Source organism: Rousettus aegyptiacus, unplaced genomic scaffold (genome assembly GCF_014176215.1).
Source record: "Rousettus aegyptiacus isolate mRouAeg1 unplaced genomic scaffold, mRouAeg1.p scaffold_m13_p_18, whole genome shotgun sequence".
Taxonomy (NCBI): domain Eukaryota; kingdom Metazoa; phylum Chordata; class Mammalia; order Chiroptera; family Pteropodidae; genus Rousettus; species Rousettus aegyptiacus.
The window spans coordinates 10,797,252-10,816,900 of NW_023416293.1; the positions used below are offsets into that span (position 1 = coordinate 10,797,252).

A 19,649-nucleotide genomic window follows, 5' to 3' on the forward strand; every position below is an offset into this window, starting at 1 on the left:
CCCCGGAACCTTGCGTTGCCGGAACTAGATGCCGAACGGCTTCTCTTTACCACCGGACGGAAGTCTCAGGGACGCTTCCGGCGAGGAAACATGGCTGCGGCCGTTCCGGACTCACGTGTGAGTGCGGGGAAAAAGCCGAAAACTTCACTAAAGAAGAAAAAGAAGATTAAAATGGTAGCCAGGGCTGTAGCATCGGAGCTGAAAGATGAGGACAAAGATGCTGGCGACATTGGAGGTAACGTCCTAGGGCTGAGCGCTGGCTTCTTAGGGAAAGGCCAAGCCGAGGTTGCGGGAAGCAGGGAAAGCCAGTGCGGGTGTCGGTCGCCGCCCGCGAGGCATGGCGTCCTGCGGGCGACTTTGGCCCGGTGAAAGGCGTCGGGAAATAGTGTTCAGGGAAGGGACGCCGTCATCCCTTCGAGCTTACACATTCTTTGCCTAGACGTTTTCAGAGTCACTGTTACTAACTAAACAAGACAAAACCGCCGCCGTTTACAGCAGCAAACAGAAGCTTACAGTAACAGAAGGAAAAACGGAAAGGAGGTTTGTGAAATTACAAGAATGGGATAGGGCTCTTAGGGAGTGAGGCGCAAACGCGGAAGGGGGTGAGAGGAAGATGGACGATGTGTGCCCAACTCTCCTCGGGCGGTGGGTGCGTGCTCGTGTTGGGGAGTTGGAGAGTAGACAGCAGTGAATGAAGGAAGAGTAGGTGGCTAACGTGGAATAAAAATAAAAATAGCAGCGGGAAACCGCCTCTCTCAGAAAGCCTGTTTTGAAAGGAGGAACGATGTTTGAGGCCTTCGGCCGTGCGGTTTCCTCGCCTCTTCCTCTTTATTTTTATTCTTGGCATTACTAGCTTTTTAGGTTACAAGGAATTGCAGAGGACACCTGCCCTCCTCCTGCCCAGGTGTTACGACTTTTTACAGCTAGAGCTTTGTAACAGCCCTTATGATGTACCTCAGCTCATGTCAGTTACCTGCTCCAGCTGATTCGCCCCTTACTGACTAACCTAACCACTAAGTGTAATTAGCCACATGGAAATCAGATGCCTCTTTTCGAATTCTAGATATTCCAAGTTAGGACTCTTCTGACTGCTCAGTGCATTATTGTAAATACTTATTAGAGTCTAGGTTTCTCTTGCTAATGTGTCATTTATTTGGGATTGACACCGACCGGCTCATGGCACACTACTCAGTACCTATATATTTGCTGGGTAAATGGGAAACTTCTCTTAATGAGATTTTTACACTCTTTCTCATGTACCAGATATCATTGAGGGTAAAGTGAACAGAAGTTGTAAACTTGAATGATAGCAAAACAATTCAAACTGAACGTTTGGTAAATTGTAATACTCTTCAGTAGAGTTTGAAATTTTATTATTGTAAAATCAAAAGTGATCACGAATCAGGAATATGGAAGGTAAAATACTGCAATCAGCATTTTAAATAGTAGATAAATATCAAGTGTCGTAAGGGGGAGGATGGCACCACTACATGAGTTTACATTGGTTAGATTTGTTGAACTGATGATACCTCGTTCCAGGTCTAGGGACAGGCTCTTAAGTTTGTATATAGTCTTAAAAAAAACAAGCAAGCAAAAAACAAAACACTTCCTAGTTAGTAATTCAACTCAAGTGAAGAAATATAAATGGTAGTTGATGATACCAAGTATTAAAAAGTAGGGGTTGATAACCTCACCTCTGAGTTATCCCGAACTACTCAGATTTATTGGACTGGTGCATTGTTAGGGGTTTAGATACAATGCAAACTTGATTCTTAAGCTTGTGTAGTCAGCAAATCAGGCGAGGTGAGCAACCCAGTAAGTCATACGCAGTGGCCTGGCGTGCTGGACCCTTACGCTATAGAGTATGCCTGCATGGCTGTAAGCGAGGAGAAAGGAGTGGTAATTTCATGTTTGCAGAATTATTCTGGCCACATGTGTGAAAAATGGCCACCTTCTTCTAACATAAGACTTGATGACAATCTAGGGTAAGGTCCTAGGAGCTGTCCCTTCATTTTTGATAAACTACAAAGCTGTATTTAAGATATAGTAACCGAGCAGATCGATGTGCTTTTCATGACACTGCAGCTTATAGCCTCCTTCGTCATTTAATTACCTAAAATAGCAAAGGAGCATGCCTAAGAACCGAAGTGCATCGCAGTCTCCTCAGTGGTTTAGCAAGTTACAGGACGGACTCAGGAAACAGACGGCTTGTCCCGAGGTGGCCACTTGATTTTATTTTTTTAATTTTTTTATGGAAAGCTGGGATGACTTCATTTTTTTCTCAAAGGTAAGTGCTTCTTAAGTTATAAAACATCAATTTTGAATATTCTAACTGCTTTAACAGTTGGTTGGCAAGGTCACGTGGCGTGAGCAGAACAGATGGTTTACAGCTGGGATGGGGAGCAGCCATTTCATCGAGCTGTTTTGTTTTTTTCTTGGACCTCGTAATAACCAGGGGAGTGCGTGGTTTCCACAGAGTCAGAATGGGGATGAAGAATGGTTAACTGACACATCAAGAGTTTTAAAAGGTAGCTCGCTCTAAATACATGCTAGCTACGTAGTGCCAGCGTTATTTCAACCAAGGCTGTAGGTGGAATACAATTTATTTTACCCCTCTGTGTTTGACACCCTTTTTTAAGCGTTTGGGATCCTCCAGGTCCTCAGTACCCTCATCTTCCTCTGGTTACTATCATTTATTTCATGCCCATCACATACCGGGTCTGTGCTAACTGCTCTTCGTGTGTTAGCTCATTTAATCATCATAACGACCCAGTGAGGTAGGTACTATTTTTATCCCCATTTTAAAAAGAAGCTGCGACACAGAGGGATTGGGTAACTTGCCCAAGGTTGTGCTGGAAAGTACTGGAGTCAGGATCTGCTGGCACGTCCGTCTGCTGTTATTGGTGAATACAGTAAAAATTTTAATTTTCATGCAGAGCATCAACTCGGATTGAGGCCGTTTTCGGGTCTAGACTGAGCGATCCCGCCCCTGCCGCTTCCTCTTGGCCTGGGTCAGACTCTCTCTGCTTCGGCCTCCTCCCTTCTCTCGTCTTCAGACCCTCGCCGCATGCTCTTTGATAAACAGCTGAGTAGCCATCATCTTTGTAAGAGATAACCCCACAGTCAATTTTTCTAATTGCTTTTCTTTTAGAAGAACGCTTATAAATTTTACAAATTGCGAAACCCAGGTTTGGAGTTGGCTAACTGATTTGTCTGCCTACATCGAACATTTGATTTCTTCAGGAAGAGAAACTTAGATTGAGAGTTTTCACTTTGACCTTCCTTCCTCCTCATTCACGAGTACCAGTAAATAAATATCAAGAGCCTGTGAGTCTTCTTAAAACTTTATCCCAGTTCCAAAGGCTAAGCAAAGCGGCTCACTTTCTTGCCAGCAGCTAACGGTGTCCGGGGTCAGCAGCAGATGGCAAGTTTGAAAGGAAGCTGGCAGTCTGGGGACAGGCAGCAGGAGACCGCAGGGCTCTGATCCTGCCTCGTCCACCGTGGTGGGCACTAGCCACCTGCGGCTCTTGAAGTGTAAAGTAATCGAAACTAAGTTAAATTAAAACTCAGTTCCTCTGTTATTCTGGCCATGTATGAAGCTCTCAAGTGAGCATCTCTGAGAATAGAACAGAACTTTCCATGAATGCAGACAGCCCGGCCGGGGCCTTCAGTTGTCACTTCCTGTGCGCAGTCTGTGTAGCCCACCCTTATTCCAGAGTTTTAACACAGTGCAAGATTAGAGTTACTTTTTAAAATAACACACAGGACTTCAAAGACATTCCTCACTTACTCTGATGCCTTCAGACCCCTGGATATATATCCCCTTGTGCTGTTAAAGATCACTCAGTGGAAAAATTTTTCTAAGTCTCAATTTTATAGGATACAGTTAATTTTTAAGAACCAGTTCTGCTTTCTGATTTGCATCATGATTATCTGTGGTGTCCTAGAAGTAACTCCTGTTTCTCAGGATGCTGGAAGACCTTATTACATTGCCGTTTTTAATTTATTTATGAAAAACAGCATCATTTCTATTGTCAGTGAACGTCTTAGAACTTCTGGGGTGGAGCTTCTTTTAAAAAAAAAAGAACTGTGACTTAAGTGCATTCTTCTGGAATTTTTTTTTTGGTTGGTGGGGTGAGCACTGGCTGTGAAATGGAGTTAGAAAACTTTCCACAGGTTCATTGTGTTTCCATATTGTGCATTTTATGGTAGACGAGCTGGGTAAGAAACACAAAAAAACAAAAACAAACAAAAAAACCAGCCAAGGTTAGAAGTGGCGACTTGGAGTGGCTTGTAAGGTCATAACGCCCATTGGCTGCCTTTACAGGGCATCTGAGAAACGTGGAGTCTGCTGCAGTTTGGGTGTGAATTCCTCGGGACAGAACACTAGATGTCACTGTTGCAGCTTTGACATTTTTACCAGGAGGAGCTGGCAAAGACCTCCGCTTTTAGTCACCCAGAAACTCTTCATTGACACAGACTTTTAGCCACCATGCCTCATATGAATGCTTGCCAAAAGAAGCACTTTCCAAAGCATTGTTTATTTTGTTATCAGTACTGCTGACCCTGTGGAATAAAACACGTGCACTCGTAGTAGGTTTAGTTTTCAGCTAACTCCGTTCTCCGAATGTTGTTTCTCGTTGCGCTTTGCATGAGAGGAAGAAGGGAGGAGACTGTGTGACTCTGGGATCTGGTATGTGACAGATGTTCACACTCCTTGGATTGAATGATGGTGCTGTCAGCTTTTGTTGGGCAAAACTTTTTTTTTTTTAATATTGTGGGCAGTAATTTAGTTCTTATATCTCCTTTGTAAGTTCTTATGTCTCCTATATGTCAAAGCCTGAAGTCGTATGTCCTCAGGTTTTTATAAATATATATGTAAATTTTATAAAAAGAGGAGCTTTGTTGGCTTTCTTTCTTTTCTTTCTTTTCTTTCTTTCTTTTTTGCCACACGAATTCAGGATTTTAATACCTGGGCCAAATCCCTCAGAAGTGATCCCGCCGTTCCTGTACCGTGGCAGCGCGGTACCATTTTCCCGGTGGGTTAGCGTCCTCATTGTTCACGGACACAGTCGAGGACCGCGACTCGCGCACACCCCGCGCCGGGCCCGTGCGGCGTCGGTGACCGCCTCGGCCTCCTCTGCCTCCGGCGGTAAAGTTTCGTTTGTTCCTTCTCGTAGGTTCTGCAGGAATCCGTAGACCAGAGGAGGACCCCCTTTCTTCTGACGATGAAGCGGCAGAAGCCGACAGTGAGGGCGAGGCCGAACCCCGCGACCGCGGGCACGGCGGTGCTGCGGGAGCTCGCGTGGGAGCCAGCGAGGGCTGGGCGGACGCCATGGCCAGAATCCTCCACAGGAAAACTCCCGGGAGCAAGCCCCCCATCCTGGTCAAAAACAAAGAGCTGGAAAAGGAGAAAGCAAAGCGAAAGCAGGAGCGACTGGAGAGGAGACAGCAGGTAGGCCCCGCGGCGCCCCGCCGGCCGGCTGCGGGTCGCGTCGGCTTCTCGTCTGCGCCGGGCTGTGCCCGGTGACGATGGTTCAGTTAGCGTTTCAGCATTTAGCTTGCTTTGAGGGGGGGGGGCGGTGCGGATAACCAAGGTTCTGTTCTGAACCCTAGTCTCAGTTACTCCGTTGAGCATGTTCACTTTTTAATCACCTACACAAAGCAGCAGAAACGTGAGCTCCGAGGAACTTTATCTTTTTACAGCCGAGCAGTCACGCATGTGGCAGTGACCGCTGTCGCTTTATCGACTTTAGCTGTCCATGTGCTGACTCTGTCGGCTGCTGAACCAATGGCCACGTTAGTTACTTTCTGCTAAAACCGATTTTATTATGTAAATCTGTGAAGATACCACTGTCGGGCTGGTCGCACTTCTGAAAACCAGTATTTCTCTTCCGGACAACCTGGATCCATTACACCCTTTTTTAAACCCCAGATGACGGAAATTGGCCTCGTGCAGTCTGCTCGTTAAAGGCCAGAAGTCGGACTTACGTTTGCTGTCGTGTAGTGTAAAGATTAAGAGACAGCAGCCAGGTTTCTGTATCCCTTGTACTTGAAGTCTAAAACATTCGGCTACTAAATAAGTGTTGTTTTTTTTAATGAGAAAATGACTTTCTCCATTCGCACTGATAACATGACGGTACAGATGTCCAAGGCGTACTTTGTAGGCGAGAAGGAAGAAGATGGGTTTGTATCTGCACGTGTTTCCTTTGAACATCATGCCCTTATCTGGCTTCAGGGTCGACGTTTCCCTCGCTGCCAGCGCTGGCTGCTCTGTGTGAAAGGCTGTGTGAAGGTGGAGCTTTCCGAGCATCGCTCTTAGAAACAGAACGTACTGCGTCATGACTTCAATATTCTCTCTGTGCTTTAGGATACACTTTGTCTCTAAATCGTACTCATAACTTTTCAATGGAAAATTTGAGTCTCTGTTTATTATCTAGCACAAGCTAGAAGAGGCCGTAAACAATATCAGACCCTAAAGTCCCTGGGCCCAGCGCTTCAGCGAGAGAGCCACGTCCCCACGCCGAGAGAAACGGGCGCCTCGCCGCGCCCCAGGCCAGAGCTTGCCGGGGGTGGGGCTGTCCCCAGGGTGCGCGAGAGCACACGGGTCACTGCCGGAAACGGGACGCGTGGCTATGGACGCCTTAGGTGTTTCCCATTAGAGTCTGTGCGAATTTCCATCGTTTCTTAAAGTTAGGCATCATCGGTTTCCAGGACACTGGGGACTTATTTCTAATCGTAGTTATAAAAATGCATTTCAGAGTTCATTATTTTGAGGTACTGCATGCCAGCTAATTCCTTATTCCTTGAGGACTGTAGATAATTCCGAATTGACAGATTTAAACTTCAAAGTAATATATATTTTTTTATTTCCGGCATAATCTGGTAGTGAGAATTTCTTAACAGTTAAATAATGTGATTTGGGAAGAATCTATTCCTTTAGAAAAGAATCAGGCTAATCTTTATAGCGAGAGCAGGAATTTGCTTTTACTGTGATTAGACCTTTTTATTAACACAAAGTGAGAGGTCAGGTGAGTGGAGAAAAGGAACAGCTAAAGGAGACTTCTGTCGCTGGTTCTTGTTGCCGGGTTCGATGCTCAGCAGCTTCTTGGTGATTAGTTTGTCATATTCAGTGTATTTGGTATTTGGTGACATGTTGGCCTGGGGAGGGGACCCGGAGAAGCAGCGTGTGAACGCAGGTGCCCGGGACCAGGATATTCCTCGAAGACGGTTCTGCGTCGGATCACGTCGTCGTCCGTGGGACTTTCTCATTTGCGGCTCCCCTTCTACCTCTGCGCAGTGGCAAAGAATCAGGTGGCTGCGGCTGGTGGCCGAGGTGCCATACACGGCAAGGGTGGTGGTCAGACGTGTCGTGAGAGAAGTGGACTTCAATGGTTTCATGAAAAGAAAATCGTCACCGTATAAATAGGACCTGTCTGCACATGATGCTGTTCACTTTAAAGCTGATATAAATTCTTCAAGTCAGTTCCCGAAAACGAGGAGAAACAGTGTTCAAACGTGTGGTCGCCGAAGGGGGTGGTTCGGGTCTTCCCTCCGCCCCGGTGACGCGGTGACGGCGCAGCGGGAGTGTGGTGCTCCCGCACCCGGCCCCGTCCTCCGGGCTCGGTGCCCTGGCAGCGCTCCAGGCCCCTGCCGCCGCCAGAGACCCCGAGACAAACCCACTCTGCTCTCACGTGGCACGCTGAGTGCTAACCACAGGCTCCCCGAGCCGCACCCCTAAAAGCATGGGTTTTCTTAAAGTCCCGTGACAGACTAAGCCAGAATGATTTATTACCTTTGTCCTTTAAGAGTATCATATCAAAGTGCACTGCGCTTTCAAAAATGCCTAATACTCTTTCACGTGCTGATATTTCTAACGCAGCTCGATAAGAAGCGGGAATGGGACATGATGTGCAGAGTGAAGCCAGATGTCGTCCAGGACAAAGAGGCGGAGAGAAATCTTCAGAGAATCGCCACGAGGTAAGACGGAGTTTCTGCCCTTTCCAGCTGAGAATCCTGACGCTTCGCTGCTGAAAGTAAGCGCCTCCTAAGTTTTATGCCCTGGGCCCCTCGCTGTCCTCGCCCTGGTCCCAGGCCTGCGGTGCAGGGCGTGGAACTCTGTCCTGTTTATGGCCTGGTAGCGTTTCTTGGATGCTGGCGGAAGACAAGACACTTCCAGGTCAGAGACAGAGGACTTCGTTCCTCCCGGGCGCTTCACGTTCCCACTGGTTTCCTTTGTCGCTCAGGGCAGCACAGGTGCCCTGGGCGGATGCCTGCCCCTGGCGCGGGTCACGTTATAGATGAGGAACGCGGTGCTTGGGACGCCATGGCTTTTATGGGGAGCGGTAACAAGCCTGCTCCTTGTCTGGGAGGAGCAGTTAGCTCCTTCCTGAAGGTCGCGGCGAGCCCAGCCCTGTGGGATGCCCCGGGAGAGCAGTCAGGGCCTCCATGTCCGGAAAAGCCCAGCAAGGGTGTGCAGGATGTTGGGGGCCGTGGCAGTCGCCTCTCCCCGTGATCACTGTCGCAGGGAAATTAACAGCTCACAGAATGTTAGAGCCGGAAGGGACATCGATGGTGTAAATCAGTGCTTTCCAATAGAAATACGTGAGCCACATATGTAATTTAAATTTTTTTGTAGCCACACGTTGGAAAGTAAAAAGAAGGGAAATAAGTTTCAATGATTTATTTAACCCAGTATTTTTAAAAAATTATTTCAACATGTGATCAATATAAATAATTTGTTAGTGAGAGTCTAAAATTCTCTTTTTCGTACTCGGTCTTCAGACTTCAGTGTGTGTTTTAAACTTAGAGCACAGTGCAGTTACGACTAGTCACGACCGGTCATATTTCACGTGCTCGCCGATCACGTGGCTCGTGGCTCCTGTGACGGGCATCGCAGGTCTTAATCCTCAGACTTCATCTCTGAACGAGCTTAGCTATGAAGCAAAGTACCTACAAAATAAGTATTTTTTAACTAGGATTTTAAAATCAGTTTATAGGGTAAGAGTTGCAGATAATGTAGCTGAATGCTTTTTAAGATAACTTGGGTATTATTTTTCCCATTTACAGATGAAATCAAAATCCTGAACATCTTTGCGAGAGTCAGATGGTCAGGCAGCTGACTGAAAAGGGAGCTTTTCCCATTATCCAGCAGTGCTTTCAGCCGGCATGTAAATAGATGTTTGTGTTTAAAGTAATTCTTAGTTCTAATTGCACGGACATTGATTTAGAAAGACCAAAGCTGGGGAACAAATCACGGATCAGTCACACATTCTCTATTCAGAAATTCGTATTCATCGAAATGTACGTTTCGATGCATCTGTCCGTTCAGTCAGCTCCCCATCGAGTGCCTGCAAAGCGCTCGCCCCTTTCCCGAGCAGGAAAAGCCCACTGCTGGGGTCCCGGAGTTTGCGTTGCGGTGCGCGTCAGCTGAGCACGGTGCTCTGCTCGTCTGCAATCTGTAGGGGCGTCGTGCAGTTGTTCAACGCTGTGCAGAAGCATCAGAAGAACGTGGATGAAAAGGTCAAGGAGGCGGGAAGCTCCATCAGGAAGCGCGCCAAGCTCATGTCCGCTGTGTCCAAGAAGGACTTCATCAGCGTCCTGAGGGGCATGGACGGGGGCGCGGACCAGAAGGGGTCCGCCGGAAGCGCGGCGGGGGCCGGGCAGGTAAGGCTCGTCCCAGGGCTCGGCGCGTCGGGCCGTTCGCTCTTACGCCGGGGGTTTCGAGGCGGAAAAGCACACTGACAAGTTACAGCGTCTTCAGATTTTATTAGAGTTTCCGCAGGGCCACAGCCTGCTTGACAAGTTTGGAGGCCGGGGTTTCCTGCCGACGCCTTCGGTGCGGAGGTGCCCGCGATGGGTGTCGCAGCCCTGCGCTTGGCGCTCGGGGACCAGTAGACCCAGGGACATGTTTAGAGGGAGGGCCGCGTCTCTCATCTGCAGCCGGTCCCCCCCCCCCCCCCCCGTGGGCTCTGGGGACTGGGGAGCGGAGGGAGGGCTCGGCTTCAGGGTGTGGCGTCCAGAACACGCAGAAATGGGGCCCTGGGGAGTGAGGACGGCCGTCCTCGCGCTGAGGCGGCTGCCTGCCGTTCGGGTCGCCGCGGACGACCTTCGTCCTTTTCATGACCTCTGGTGTGATGAATGCTTCTCCAGCCTTTCCGACCCGCGTGACCACACAGGCCGAGGTCGGGGTGACAGGGCCGAAGGCCAGAGAATGCTGACAGCGCCAGAAGCCGGGGGGTCAGAAAGCAGAGTCTCCCTGGGGCCCCCGGAGGAGGAGATGAGCTGTGGGAGAAGGAGCGACCTGCTCAGGCCGCCCGCTTGTGGCGGGGCCCTGCGGCAGCCGCGCCAGACGACAGGCCTTCCCCGCAGGGTCAGGAGCGCGCGGCTCCCTTTCCTGTCGCCGCTCCTCTCCCTGCGCTCCTCTCCCTGCGCGCGGCGAGTTCAGCGCTTTCCGTTTGCTGCTTCCCCTTCGAGCCTCCGAGGCTGGTCCCTGCTGGTCCCTGCTGGCCCGGCGGTCCCGGCGGGGCATCCGGGCGGCTGCGCCCCTCTCCTGGGCCGGACGCGCGGCGGGTGGCACCTGTCAGCCCAGCCGGAGGTGCGCGTCCTCACGGCCAGCAGGAGCTCTGGTTATTTTTAAATCTTTTCTTCACGTCAGTCTCTAGCTCGGCGGTATGCATGTTCTTTACTAGACGCAACTTCGTTTTGTTTATGTAGCAATCATGGTTTTACAGAGAACTTTCACATATTTTTTTCTCATTTAAGCTGTTGAACAAATTCGTGATATCAGAACAGTGGTGTCTGTTTTCTAGATGGATCTACAGTTCTGCTTTGTTTATAAGTCTGAATTCTCATTTAAGTGCCACACTGCAGGAGATAAAAGAACGAGGGCGCGCTTTAAGAGAGGGACAGGCAGAGTGTATTCTAAATATTTCAAGCTCCTAATTGAGAATGAAACTCACAGAGCACTTAGAAGACTCTTTAAGATGTTACATTTGTCTTTTCAGGCTGTGTAGTGAGCTTTAACATAGTAACAGTCCTTAAGAGAACATAAACAGTGAATCAGCGTGGTCTGAAAGTTTCCTAAAGCTTAATTCTGTGGAGCCAGATTGTAGATAGCTGGTTCGAACAGAAACCACCAAGCGAACCTCCTTGAACTTGCATTTGATTGTCGAGCGTGTAGTACAAGGGCAGCAAATGAAATTATAACAAAAACAATGCCGTGGACGAAAAATAATAATGCATCAAAGAAGCGTGTTCTTCAGGAGTGTGAGGCCCGAGTTCCTGGAAAGCGAGCCAGAACATGTGCCCAGACCGTAATGAAGGGGGATGTAATTTCAGCATCTTGATCTTTTATTCCTAGGATACCCTCCTATATGCTTTCCTAGTTTGCTTGGCTCGTATAAAGTACACATTCGGATCTGGAAGCTACACGGTTACCCAAACCGAAGGCCTGGTGGTCCCGTAGCCTGGAATACCCTTCTGGCAAAGCAGTTAAAATGAACTAGTTTGTGACGGAATGGAGAAGACAGAAATTGATCAAAATAGGAGTCGCTTAGTAAGGATTCTCTAAGCCGAGGAGAGTTGAGTTTGTATTGATCTGAGCCCTTGTGTGTAACCTTGAATCTGTGGGTTCCCCATGAGACTCTTGGACAGTCCACACTGAAAAGTTCAGTCCTTTCTGTTTATTGGGAAGTCACGACTTCTCACGTGGTTGGAAGCCTTTGGTATTCTTATTCAAATTCTGAAGACTTGGGTCTGTATTTTGCTTCCATTTGTTTCTACTAGGATTTTTTTTTTTTTTGCCTAAAGGGCTTTCCCACATATTCCTTATTTTACAGGCAGAATTTCAGATGGGCTTTCTTCAGCTGTAAGGGAGATTACTAACTAGAAATGCAAAGTGCTTACTAAAAATTTGCAGCTACACAAAGGTATTAAAATGAATTTAGCCAGAGTTAAGAACCTTTTTTAATTTAGGTGAAACTAAATTAAAGTGAAAACTGAACATTGTTCTTGTGGAAAGCAAGGAAAATAAGTATTGCTGATTGCTAAATATAGATGTGATTATACTGTTTATTTTCTTAGGATCGACTTTAATTTTCCCCCTTCAAAATTGAAACCTCATTGCATTATTCGGTGTTAAGCTCTTCATTATTGTTAGACAAAAGAATAACTCCAAACCTCTGTTTTCAGTTTGCTTTTCAACAGCTGCCAGTGTGTGTGTGTGAACGCTGTGGTGGAAGCCGGTTCCGTTCTAAGGGTCGTCTCCATCGTGGAAGTCGACAGACTTCTGTGTGATCTTGATCAAGCATCTCTGTGGAAGCAGGCGACGGGGGCGGGGCGGCCTTGGTCTGTGCCTCACGTGGTTCGATTCAGCTTCTGCTTCTCGGTCGGTCGTCGTGGGCGCGTGGGGTCCCCCCTCAGGCCGCAGGGACCCCCCTCGGGCCGTGGGGTCTCCCCTCGGGCTCTGGGGTCCCCCTCGGGCCGCGGGGTCCCCCCTCAGGCCGTTCCAGCCTGCGCTCCCGTCCGGCAGCGTGGGGACGTCCGTGCGGCCGTGTGTCGCGCGGTCCCCGGGCCTCCCAGCACAGCCACGCTGGCGGTGCTCAGGCCTTGGCCCGCGTCGCCGGCCCCAGGGGCTGACGGCAGCAGCTCGCGGGGCTGCCGCCTCAGCGGGTCCGCCCTGGGGCCCGAGACACGGGTGCCTGACCTGGGGACCACACCTAGGAAAACTGCCCCCGGCCGCGTCGATTGCTTAAACGCAGACGCGCCTCCAGCAGGACCCGCAGCGCAGGCCCGGCCGCACGGTCCTTCGGGCGCCCCGAGCCGCTCCCCGCGCTGCTCGCGTGCGTGCCGAGGGCCGTGCTTGCGCGATGGCCTTTGAAGGAAAACGGGAGGCAGTCGGCGTCAGCACGTCAGAGGTTTTCCCTTTGGCCCACGGTCGTCCCTCCCTTCCTTTCTGAACGACAGCGGTCGCCCTTGTGCGCGGCCCCGCTCGCCGAGGGGTGTCGCCCGGGTAACAGGTCTGGAAGCGTCGAGTAGAACACTCCTCGCTTCTTCCCACGCCATGGCGGGGACGGGGAGAAGGGTGGGAGCAGGACCCCCGTCACCGATCCCTACCACAGTCGGTCGTCACGGTTCTGTCTGGTTAGTAGTCGTGGGTCTCACTGTGCCCCGCTTACACATTACACTTTGTCGTAGCTGCGTGTGCACAGGGACAGCCCAGTCTGCTTAGTGCCGCTGCTGTCTCCGGTTTCGGGCCTCCACCGGGGTGTCTGGGAACGTGTCCCCAGGGATGAGGATGCCGGGGCTGTTGCAGGTTCTGTCCCTGTCCCGCCCGCCCGACGCCAGCTGGCGGCAGGGCCGCTCAGCCCCCGGAGGCTGGCCGTCGGGGAGACCAAACGGCCCGCGTCGAGGCGGCCGGAGTGCGAGCCGCCCGTTCCCGGGTGACGGCCGGTCGCGTGGTGGGTGCGGCTCGCCGAGCGCGGGGGCTCGCCGTGGGGGCTCCCCGCGGGGGTGCGTGTGTTCACGCACGGGCACCGACGTCGCCGGTTCGGATGCGGCCCTCCCGGGAAGCGTTGTGGGAGAGACGGCGTTGCAGGTGCGTCTGCCAGGTGCTGGACCTCTGTCCCTCGGCCGCGGCTCTGATCTAAGGTGAGACTGGCGGAGGGGACCGGTCGCATCAGGGGAAGTGGCTCTTCACACGGTGGCAACGTGATCTGCAGGCGGAAGCGGTGTCAGCAGTGGGGTCCATGCTGCGGGGTGGGGCGGAGCGGGGATTCCCGCCCCCTCCTCCCTGCTCCTGCCGCAGGTGGCTTCTTCGCTGGCGTTGTGGCGAGGGTGAGCGGCGAGCGGTGAGCGCCCCGGCTGAGCCGGAGCCGAAGGCTTTGCTCCCCGTTCCCCGCCGTCCAGCCTTCGGCCGTATTTAGACACAGCCCGGCGTTGCTCTCTGACCCCAGAGGGACGGGAGGAGGACAGTGGGCGCTTCCCCTGTTTGTAACAGCGTACGATTTTTAAATTTTTTAATGGGATGATTGTTTCGGGGCTGTTTGTTTAAAAAGCAGCTTCAGCAGAATTAAGTAAGTTATCTCTTGTAATCCAGCAACTGTCTTTAATACCTTTTCTCTTAAAAATCGTTTCTAATATGGTTAATAGCCCCCATAAAAATAATGGTATCTTCTAAGGAAATGTCATGGGTGCTTGCCTGTTTACAGAGATTTTCTGACATTGTGTGTTTCTGTGGATGGAATGAATGGTAAAGCCGTAACCGGGAGACCTGGGAAGACAGGGGCCTGTGTTGCTCGGTCCTGCATTTCCAGCACCAGGGACGCTCCTGACAGACAGCTCTCCCTGTAGTTGTGGGATGAAGATAGGGGCGGAGCCTACAGCTCTGCACATCATGTATTACTAGTTTATACCACAAGGTGGTGCTGTCGTTCCATGAGAGACTACTGAGGCTCTTAAATAGTTTTACACAAATCCTGTGAATAAACAAAATGAATTAACTACTTACTGTGTTTATTGCCTGCGTCAGTTATTTATAATTTTAGCATGTGATTAGTCTTTTGATTTCGTGATTACGTCAGGCAGTACGATCATAACCTGAATAAAGAAGATTTGCTTCAAATCTTTATCAAATGTTAAATGAGACAGCATCTATAAAAACCTAGCACAATACCTAGTTAGTTTCCTTTTTCTCCTTTATCTCGGGTTAAAAACTTTTATTAAATGTCTGTATTAAAATAATTTGCCAAGTTTCCTAATTATCAGTGAATTTGAAATAATATTGTAAGACTTTTGATTGTCAAAAGATTTTAAAAATTGATACCAAACCTGGAACTTACTATATTTTCTCCCACTGCCAAAAAAAAAGGAAAATATATTTTGCTTCCTTGATACTTTTATGGAGTAAAAACATCGTATTAATTTATAGCTCTGTTACATATTTATGCAGATATGATCCTAGTGTGTAGATAAAGCCAATCTCTCCACTGTCCTGGTTTCATTCCTTTTGTAAAATTGTGTCGACAAATTTGTGTTGTAGCTTGGACCTTTTTATTTCCCTGCGATTAAATCGGCTTTTGAATATTTCGATTCTGTGACTGTCCTAGACCGAAGGGAAAGAGGACGGCCCGGGATGGACCGTCCTGCGCGACGACTTCATGATGGGGGCGTCCATGAGAGACTGGGACCGAGAAGGCGACGGGCCCGACGGCGGCAGGCGGGCGTCTGCGCGCGGCTCCGACACGTGAGGCTGCACCCGAAGCGCCGGCACTCGGTTCTCCCCGGAAGGTGCGGCGTGCCCTGAAGTCGGGAGTTGTCAGAAAGCCAAAAGACGGACGATTCCCTGCTTCGCTTTGTTAAAATTGTCTTTTCAAACTTTGTGTCATTTTAAGCTTTGTTCCTCAAAACATTTGTGAAAAGAAACATTTCTACGTGTCCAGTAGGATATGCATTTCGCCAGCATCGTTACAGTTTACATGCTGTTCGTGGACCCTTCATAATTAAAACGAACTCCTTGAAATTCATATTTTTCAGCTTTCCAACTGACAGACCTGTGTATTTATAGGTTTAGGGGATAGTATTTGTCGAGCTATTGAGAAAACTTACACAGTAAAATTTTAAAATTACAGTATTTCTGATTTGGAGGGATTTTAATTTTTAGATATTCTGGCAGATATAAGAAACACACCAAATCTCTAGTTTTATAGTGTATCCTTTTATATGCTTAGTAATATATGTAAATAATGACTTAGATTTATTTTTAAGTGTTAGCTTATTTTTGTATGAGATATTTACTGAGGTAGAAATTCTCATGTTTAATTTATGCAACGAAGCATCGTTTCTTAGGACGCATATCTGACAGATTTTAGCCCCTCTTGGCTTTTTTTTTTTTTTTTTTTTTTTAATATTTAAGTTTCTTTAAATTCTCCGTTATGGTCTTACTGACCATTGGAATAGCAGGAATTGACAACAGTCTGCGTCGGAATACCGCACCTGATTTGAGACTTGATTCCTTATTGCTGCCTTCAGATGACCAAACTGAGTGAGTTTAGCATCTAGCTGTTCAATATAAAAAGAGGAGAAAGTAAGACTATAGCGTCTTTCCCAAATTTCTATGAAACTGGACCTGGGATCGCAAGGTTGTGGCGGAATTATGTCTTTGAGGATCCATCCCTTTCCCCATCTTTTCATAATAAAAATAGCTCTTCCCTACTACCCGCTTGCACATACTTGCGTCTGTTACGTGTTGAAAGATAATCCTCCCCCCAAAACTGTGTTAGAGCAAAGACGTTTGTACTTGCAAACGCGCCGAGTGTTGGAAGTATTGCATAACTAAAGTTACATCAGTTCGTGGCCCGGCATTCGTTATCATAAAGGAGGGTATACACCTAAGATACCGAGTGATTAGACCAGCAAGGCTCAAAATGCGTTTTCGTATTTATTCCAGTTTTTGAACTTTAGTGTCTTATTAAATTATAGGACTGCCATTTTGTCAGTATAATATAAATACGAACAAATGTTCCTCAATAGTAATGAGTAACTATCCCATTATAACTTAACACAGGTTAATATTTTAATATAACCTAACACAGCACCTAAAAACTTTTTCTCCCCATAATTGATGATGGTGCTTTATTTATTTGTTTTATATCTCCTCTGCATCATACTAAAGCTTGGAGAAAATTCTCAATAGTGCATTTGGGGGATAGAAACAGGTAAATAACTTCTCATTTGCTAAAAAGTTGTTTTTGAGATATATTCATTGTATAGTCCTTAGTTGAATTTAGAAAAGTTGAACAGGATTTTCAAACTGAAAGGGAGAAAATATTTGCAGGTTTTCTTTATTCAGAAATTACTTCATTACAAAATAAAATTGAGTTGCCACTATAAGAAAAAATATGTATCAGTTAGGAAGCTATAATCCATTTATATGTATGACGTGAAATAAGTTTTATAAAGATGAGATGTTTTATATGTATTAGTATTTCTGTACCTTGGCTAGAAAATATATAAGCAAAATGGCACCATGTAGGAATATGAGTCTAAGGATGAGCATATTATTTTAGGAACTTCAGTGTATATCTCTAGATGAATGGTTTAAATGTGTTAGCTGCCCCCTCTACCCTACATGTTTTACCCACAAGGTGTGAGTTCTCCTGACATCAGTCAGGTAAATGATGCCACGCCCATTCCATCCTTCCTGCTTGTCTTTGCGTTCCCTGCGGAGGGAGGTGAGGAAGAACCGCATGTCGCCTTCGCCCCAGTGTGTCTGACCGTAACCACATTCGGATTTTATTTGTGGCAACTAGAGACATAAAATAATAATCAGTTATTTTTCTTTATTTCGAAAGAACTATTGAAAATAGTAATGAGGTAATCAGTAACTAGATATCACCTTATTCCCTCATCTGGATGTTGAGGTGGCTGACGTGAGCGTTCTCAGCATTTAGCATAGTTTCATAGTGGTTGTTAATTGTTTTTCAGTATTAAAATCTCACAAAGATAATACCCGTTTCCGACTGAAAATGTAGAATCGTCTTAGTCGTTTAGCATGTTAACTTGGATTTGGAATATACTGAATTTATTTTCAAGTTACCTAGAATTTTACATAGATCAAGTATTATTCTACTCTCTGAAAAATGTACCTTGCACCCCTTTGAACGAAGCAGTTCGAAGGCTTGCCTGCAGTGCTCGGGACCTCGTGGCTCCGTGGGAGGTTCTGGAAGGGTTATTTAATTAAGGATAAGTTTGAGTTCTTCAGATTATTTTGTGTTTTTTACAACAAGTGGGTGAAAGGGGAATGTTTAAACCTCTTAGGGCTTTTTAATCCCCGTTTTGCGCATACGAATATGCTAAACATTCAGCGGCCAGAGCTACCCTGACCCCGCCACCGCCCCTGGCCTTCGGGGGCCGCGAGTGCGGGACTCCCTTCTGAGCCGCCGTGGCCGTCCTGGCTACATGCGTCATCGCAGGGAATCCCGGCGCGGGCGTGTGAGCAGAAACGTGGAAACGCTGAGTTAAAGGCAGCGTGAGGCGTGGGGAGAGGCCCGAGGAGGAATGACCGATCACAGAGCCGATGTTTCTGTGGAAGGGAGAGGCGGGGGCCCGGCAAATCCGCCGATGCTTTTGTACCGTTCGGGTAACTTTTCCTCCCTACCTGTGCTGTAACGTCTGTCAGTTCTTAAGGAAGTCGGGGGGTGGGGGGCTGCACATGTGTGCGTGCACATGTGTGCGTGCGCGTGTGTTTTAGTACCAGCTGCTAGTGCAGTGTGGGAGCCTCGGTGGCTAAAACAGCACACGTTTGTTCCTCGTAGTTCTAGAAGCTGGGAAGACCCAGCTGCCGGCAGGTTTGCTGTCTGGGCACCACCGGCTTCCTGGTGCGTCTTCACGGAGGCAGAGAGCTCGTCCTTCCCAGGGTCCCTTTCCTGGGCACTAACCCCCCTGCACCTCCAGACACCGTCGCATGGGGGATGAGGCCTTCGACGTACGCATTTGGGGGACGCAAGCATTCTGTCCGCAGCGATGTGTAACGTAGCAAATTGTCCATTTTTAACTTCAATGTGGAATAACTTCAGCCATGGTTTCTCGACTTGAATTTCTTAATACAATTGGAAAACTAAACTATTTATCTAGCATTAATGGAGCACCCATTTCAAGTGCTAGAATCAGTTAAGACGTGGTATTGTTTATGGCAAAACGGGGGATAATTTTCCTCCTGTAAAGGCCCAAATGTTGAACCTCCTCTTCCTTTTCCAAGCTGAATCCTGCAGTGAGTTCTCACTGTGTGATTTGAGTCGCTGGCAGTTTGGATTGGCAGTGATGACTGCACATGAATCAGTCATCTCTACCATGACTTAATATTTGTTAAAAGATGACTCGTTAGATAACGATGACGACGGACTCCGCGTCGCCATCGCAGGGGCCTGGTCTCGGGGCGCTGGTCCCGCTGGGGGTGGGCCTCCTGGCCGGGGACTCCTCAGTGGAGGGAAGCCGCCCGCCCCCTGCCTTCCCCTCTGCTCACCAGTCTGGCATTTGGTCCAGTGCGACTGACACCTGTCCCCGGGGGGTCCACTGGTGACAGGTAAGGCGCCCGTCGAGCCCCGCAGGTGTTCGCACGAAGACTGTTTGAGGTGCACGGGCAGTAAGTGCACATTCTGGAAGCAGGAGAGAGAACTTCCCCATGCCGGCGGGAAGCCCTGCCCCGCGACAGCAGTGTGAGCGTGGCCCGCTGGGCAGACAGGTGTCACTGGCCCTTGCAGCAGGGACGGGCCCGAGGGATTTTTTCACTGGCTGAGTCTTTCTGAAACTTGATTGAATATATTCATCAACAGGATCTACGAGCAGGTTTGGAAGTAGAATGGCGTTGCAGCTCGGTGCCTGTTTGATAGTGATTGACGTAAGCAGAATACCAAGGGCTGTCACGAGCTGTGCGGCCCCCAGGCTGTGGGCTGGCCCCAGGGAGCCCCCCTCAGCTGGGACGCTTCCTGGACGTGACCTCGAGCGGGACTCGCGAGGCCTCCAGCGCACCCTCGACGCCCCGCCCCAGCAAACGTGGGTTGCACATCTGGGCCCAAAATCCCCAGAACAGCACAATGAGCATTATTAGCAAAGCCAGTTTAAAATGATGAGGTGTTAACCACATTTGTGTA

General features: G+C 48.7%; 1 protein-coding gene across 2 annotated transcripts; it reads left to right on the forward strand.

The window, feature by feature from the left end:
• Positions 1–53: 53 nt before the first annotated feature.
• RRP15 (ribosomal RNA processing 15 homolog) lies at positions 54–16,225 on the forward strand. 2 transcript variants are annotated; one of them, XM_036235446.1, is made up of 5 exons: positions 54–235; positions 5,181–5,455; positions 7,883–7,980; positions 9,465–9,666; positions 12,193–13,475. In XM_036235446.1, the coding sequence occupies exons 1-5, from the start codon at positions 91–93 to the stop codon at positions 12,295–12,297; spliced, it is 825 nt and encodes a 274-aa protein (XP_036091339.1). In that variant the 5' UTR covers positions 54–90; the 3' UTR covers positions 12,298–13,475. The 2 variants fall into 2 exon arrangements, with proteins under 2 accessions (XP_036091339.1, XP_016020556.2); XM_016165070.2 differs by lacking the exon at positions 12,193–13,475 and adding an exon at positions 15,108–16,225 and having other exon boundaries at positions 55–235.
• The last annotated feature ends 3,424 nt before the right edge of the window (positions 16,226–19,649 follow it).

Excerpts from the sequence above, each read along its gene's own strand:
- RRP15 (XM_016165070.2), top strand. The coding sequence starts at position 91 with ATGGCTGCGGCCGTTCCGGACTCACGTGTGAGTGCGGGGAAAAAGCCG. Across the intron at positions 236-5,180 it reads AGATGCTGGCGACATTGGAG|GTTCTGCAGGAATCCGTAGA; the intron begins GTAACGTCCTAG and ends TCCTTCTCGTAG. Across the intron at positions 5,456-7,882 it reads GACTGGAGAGGAGACAGCAG|CTCGATAAGAAGCGGGAATG; the intron begins GTAGGCCCCGCG and ends TTTCTAACGCAG.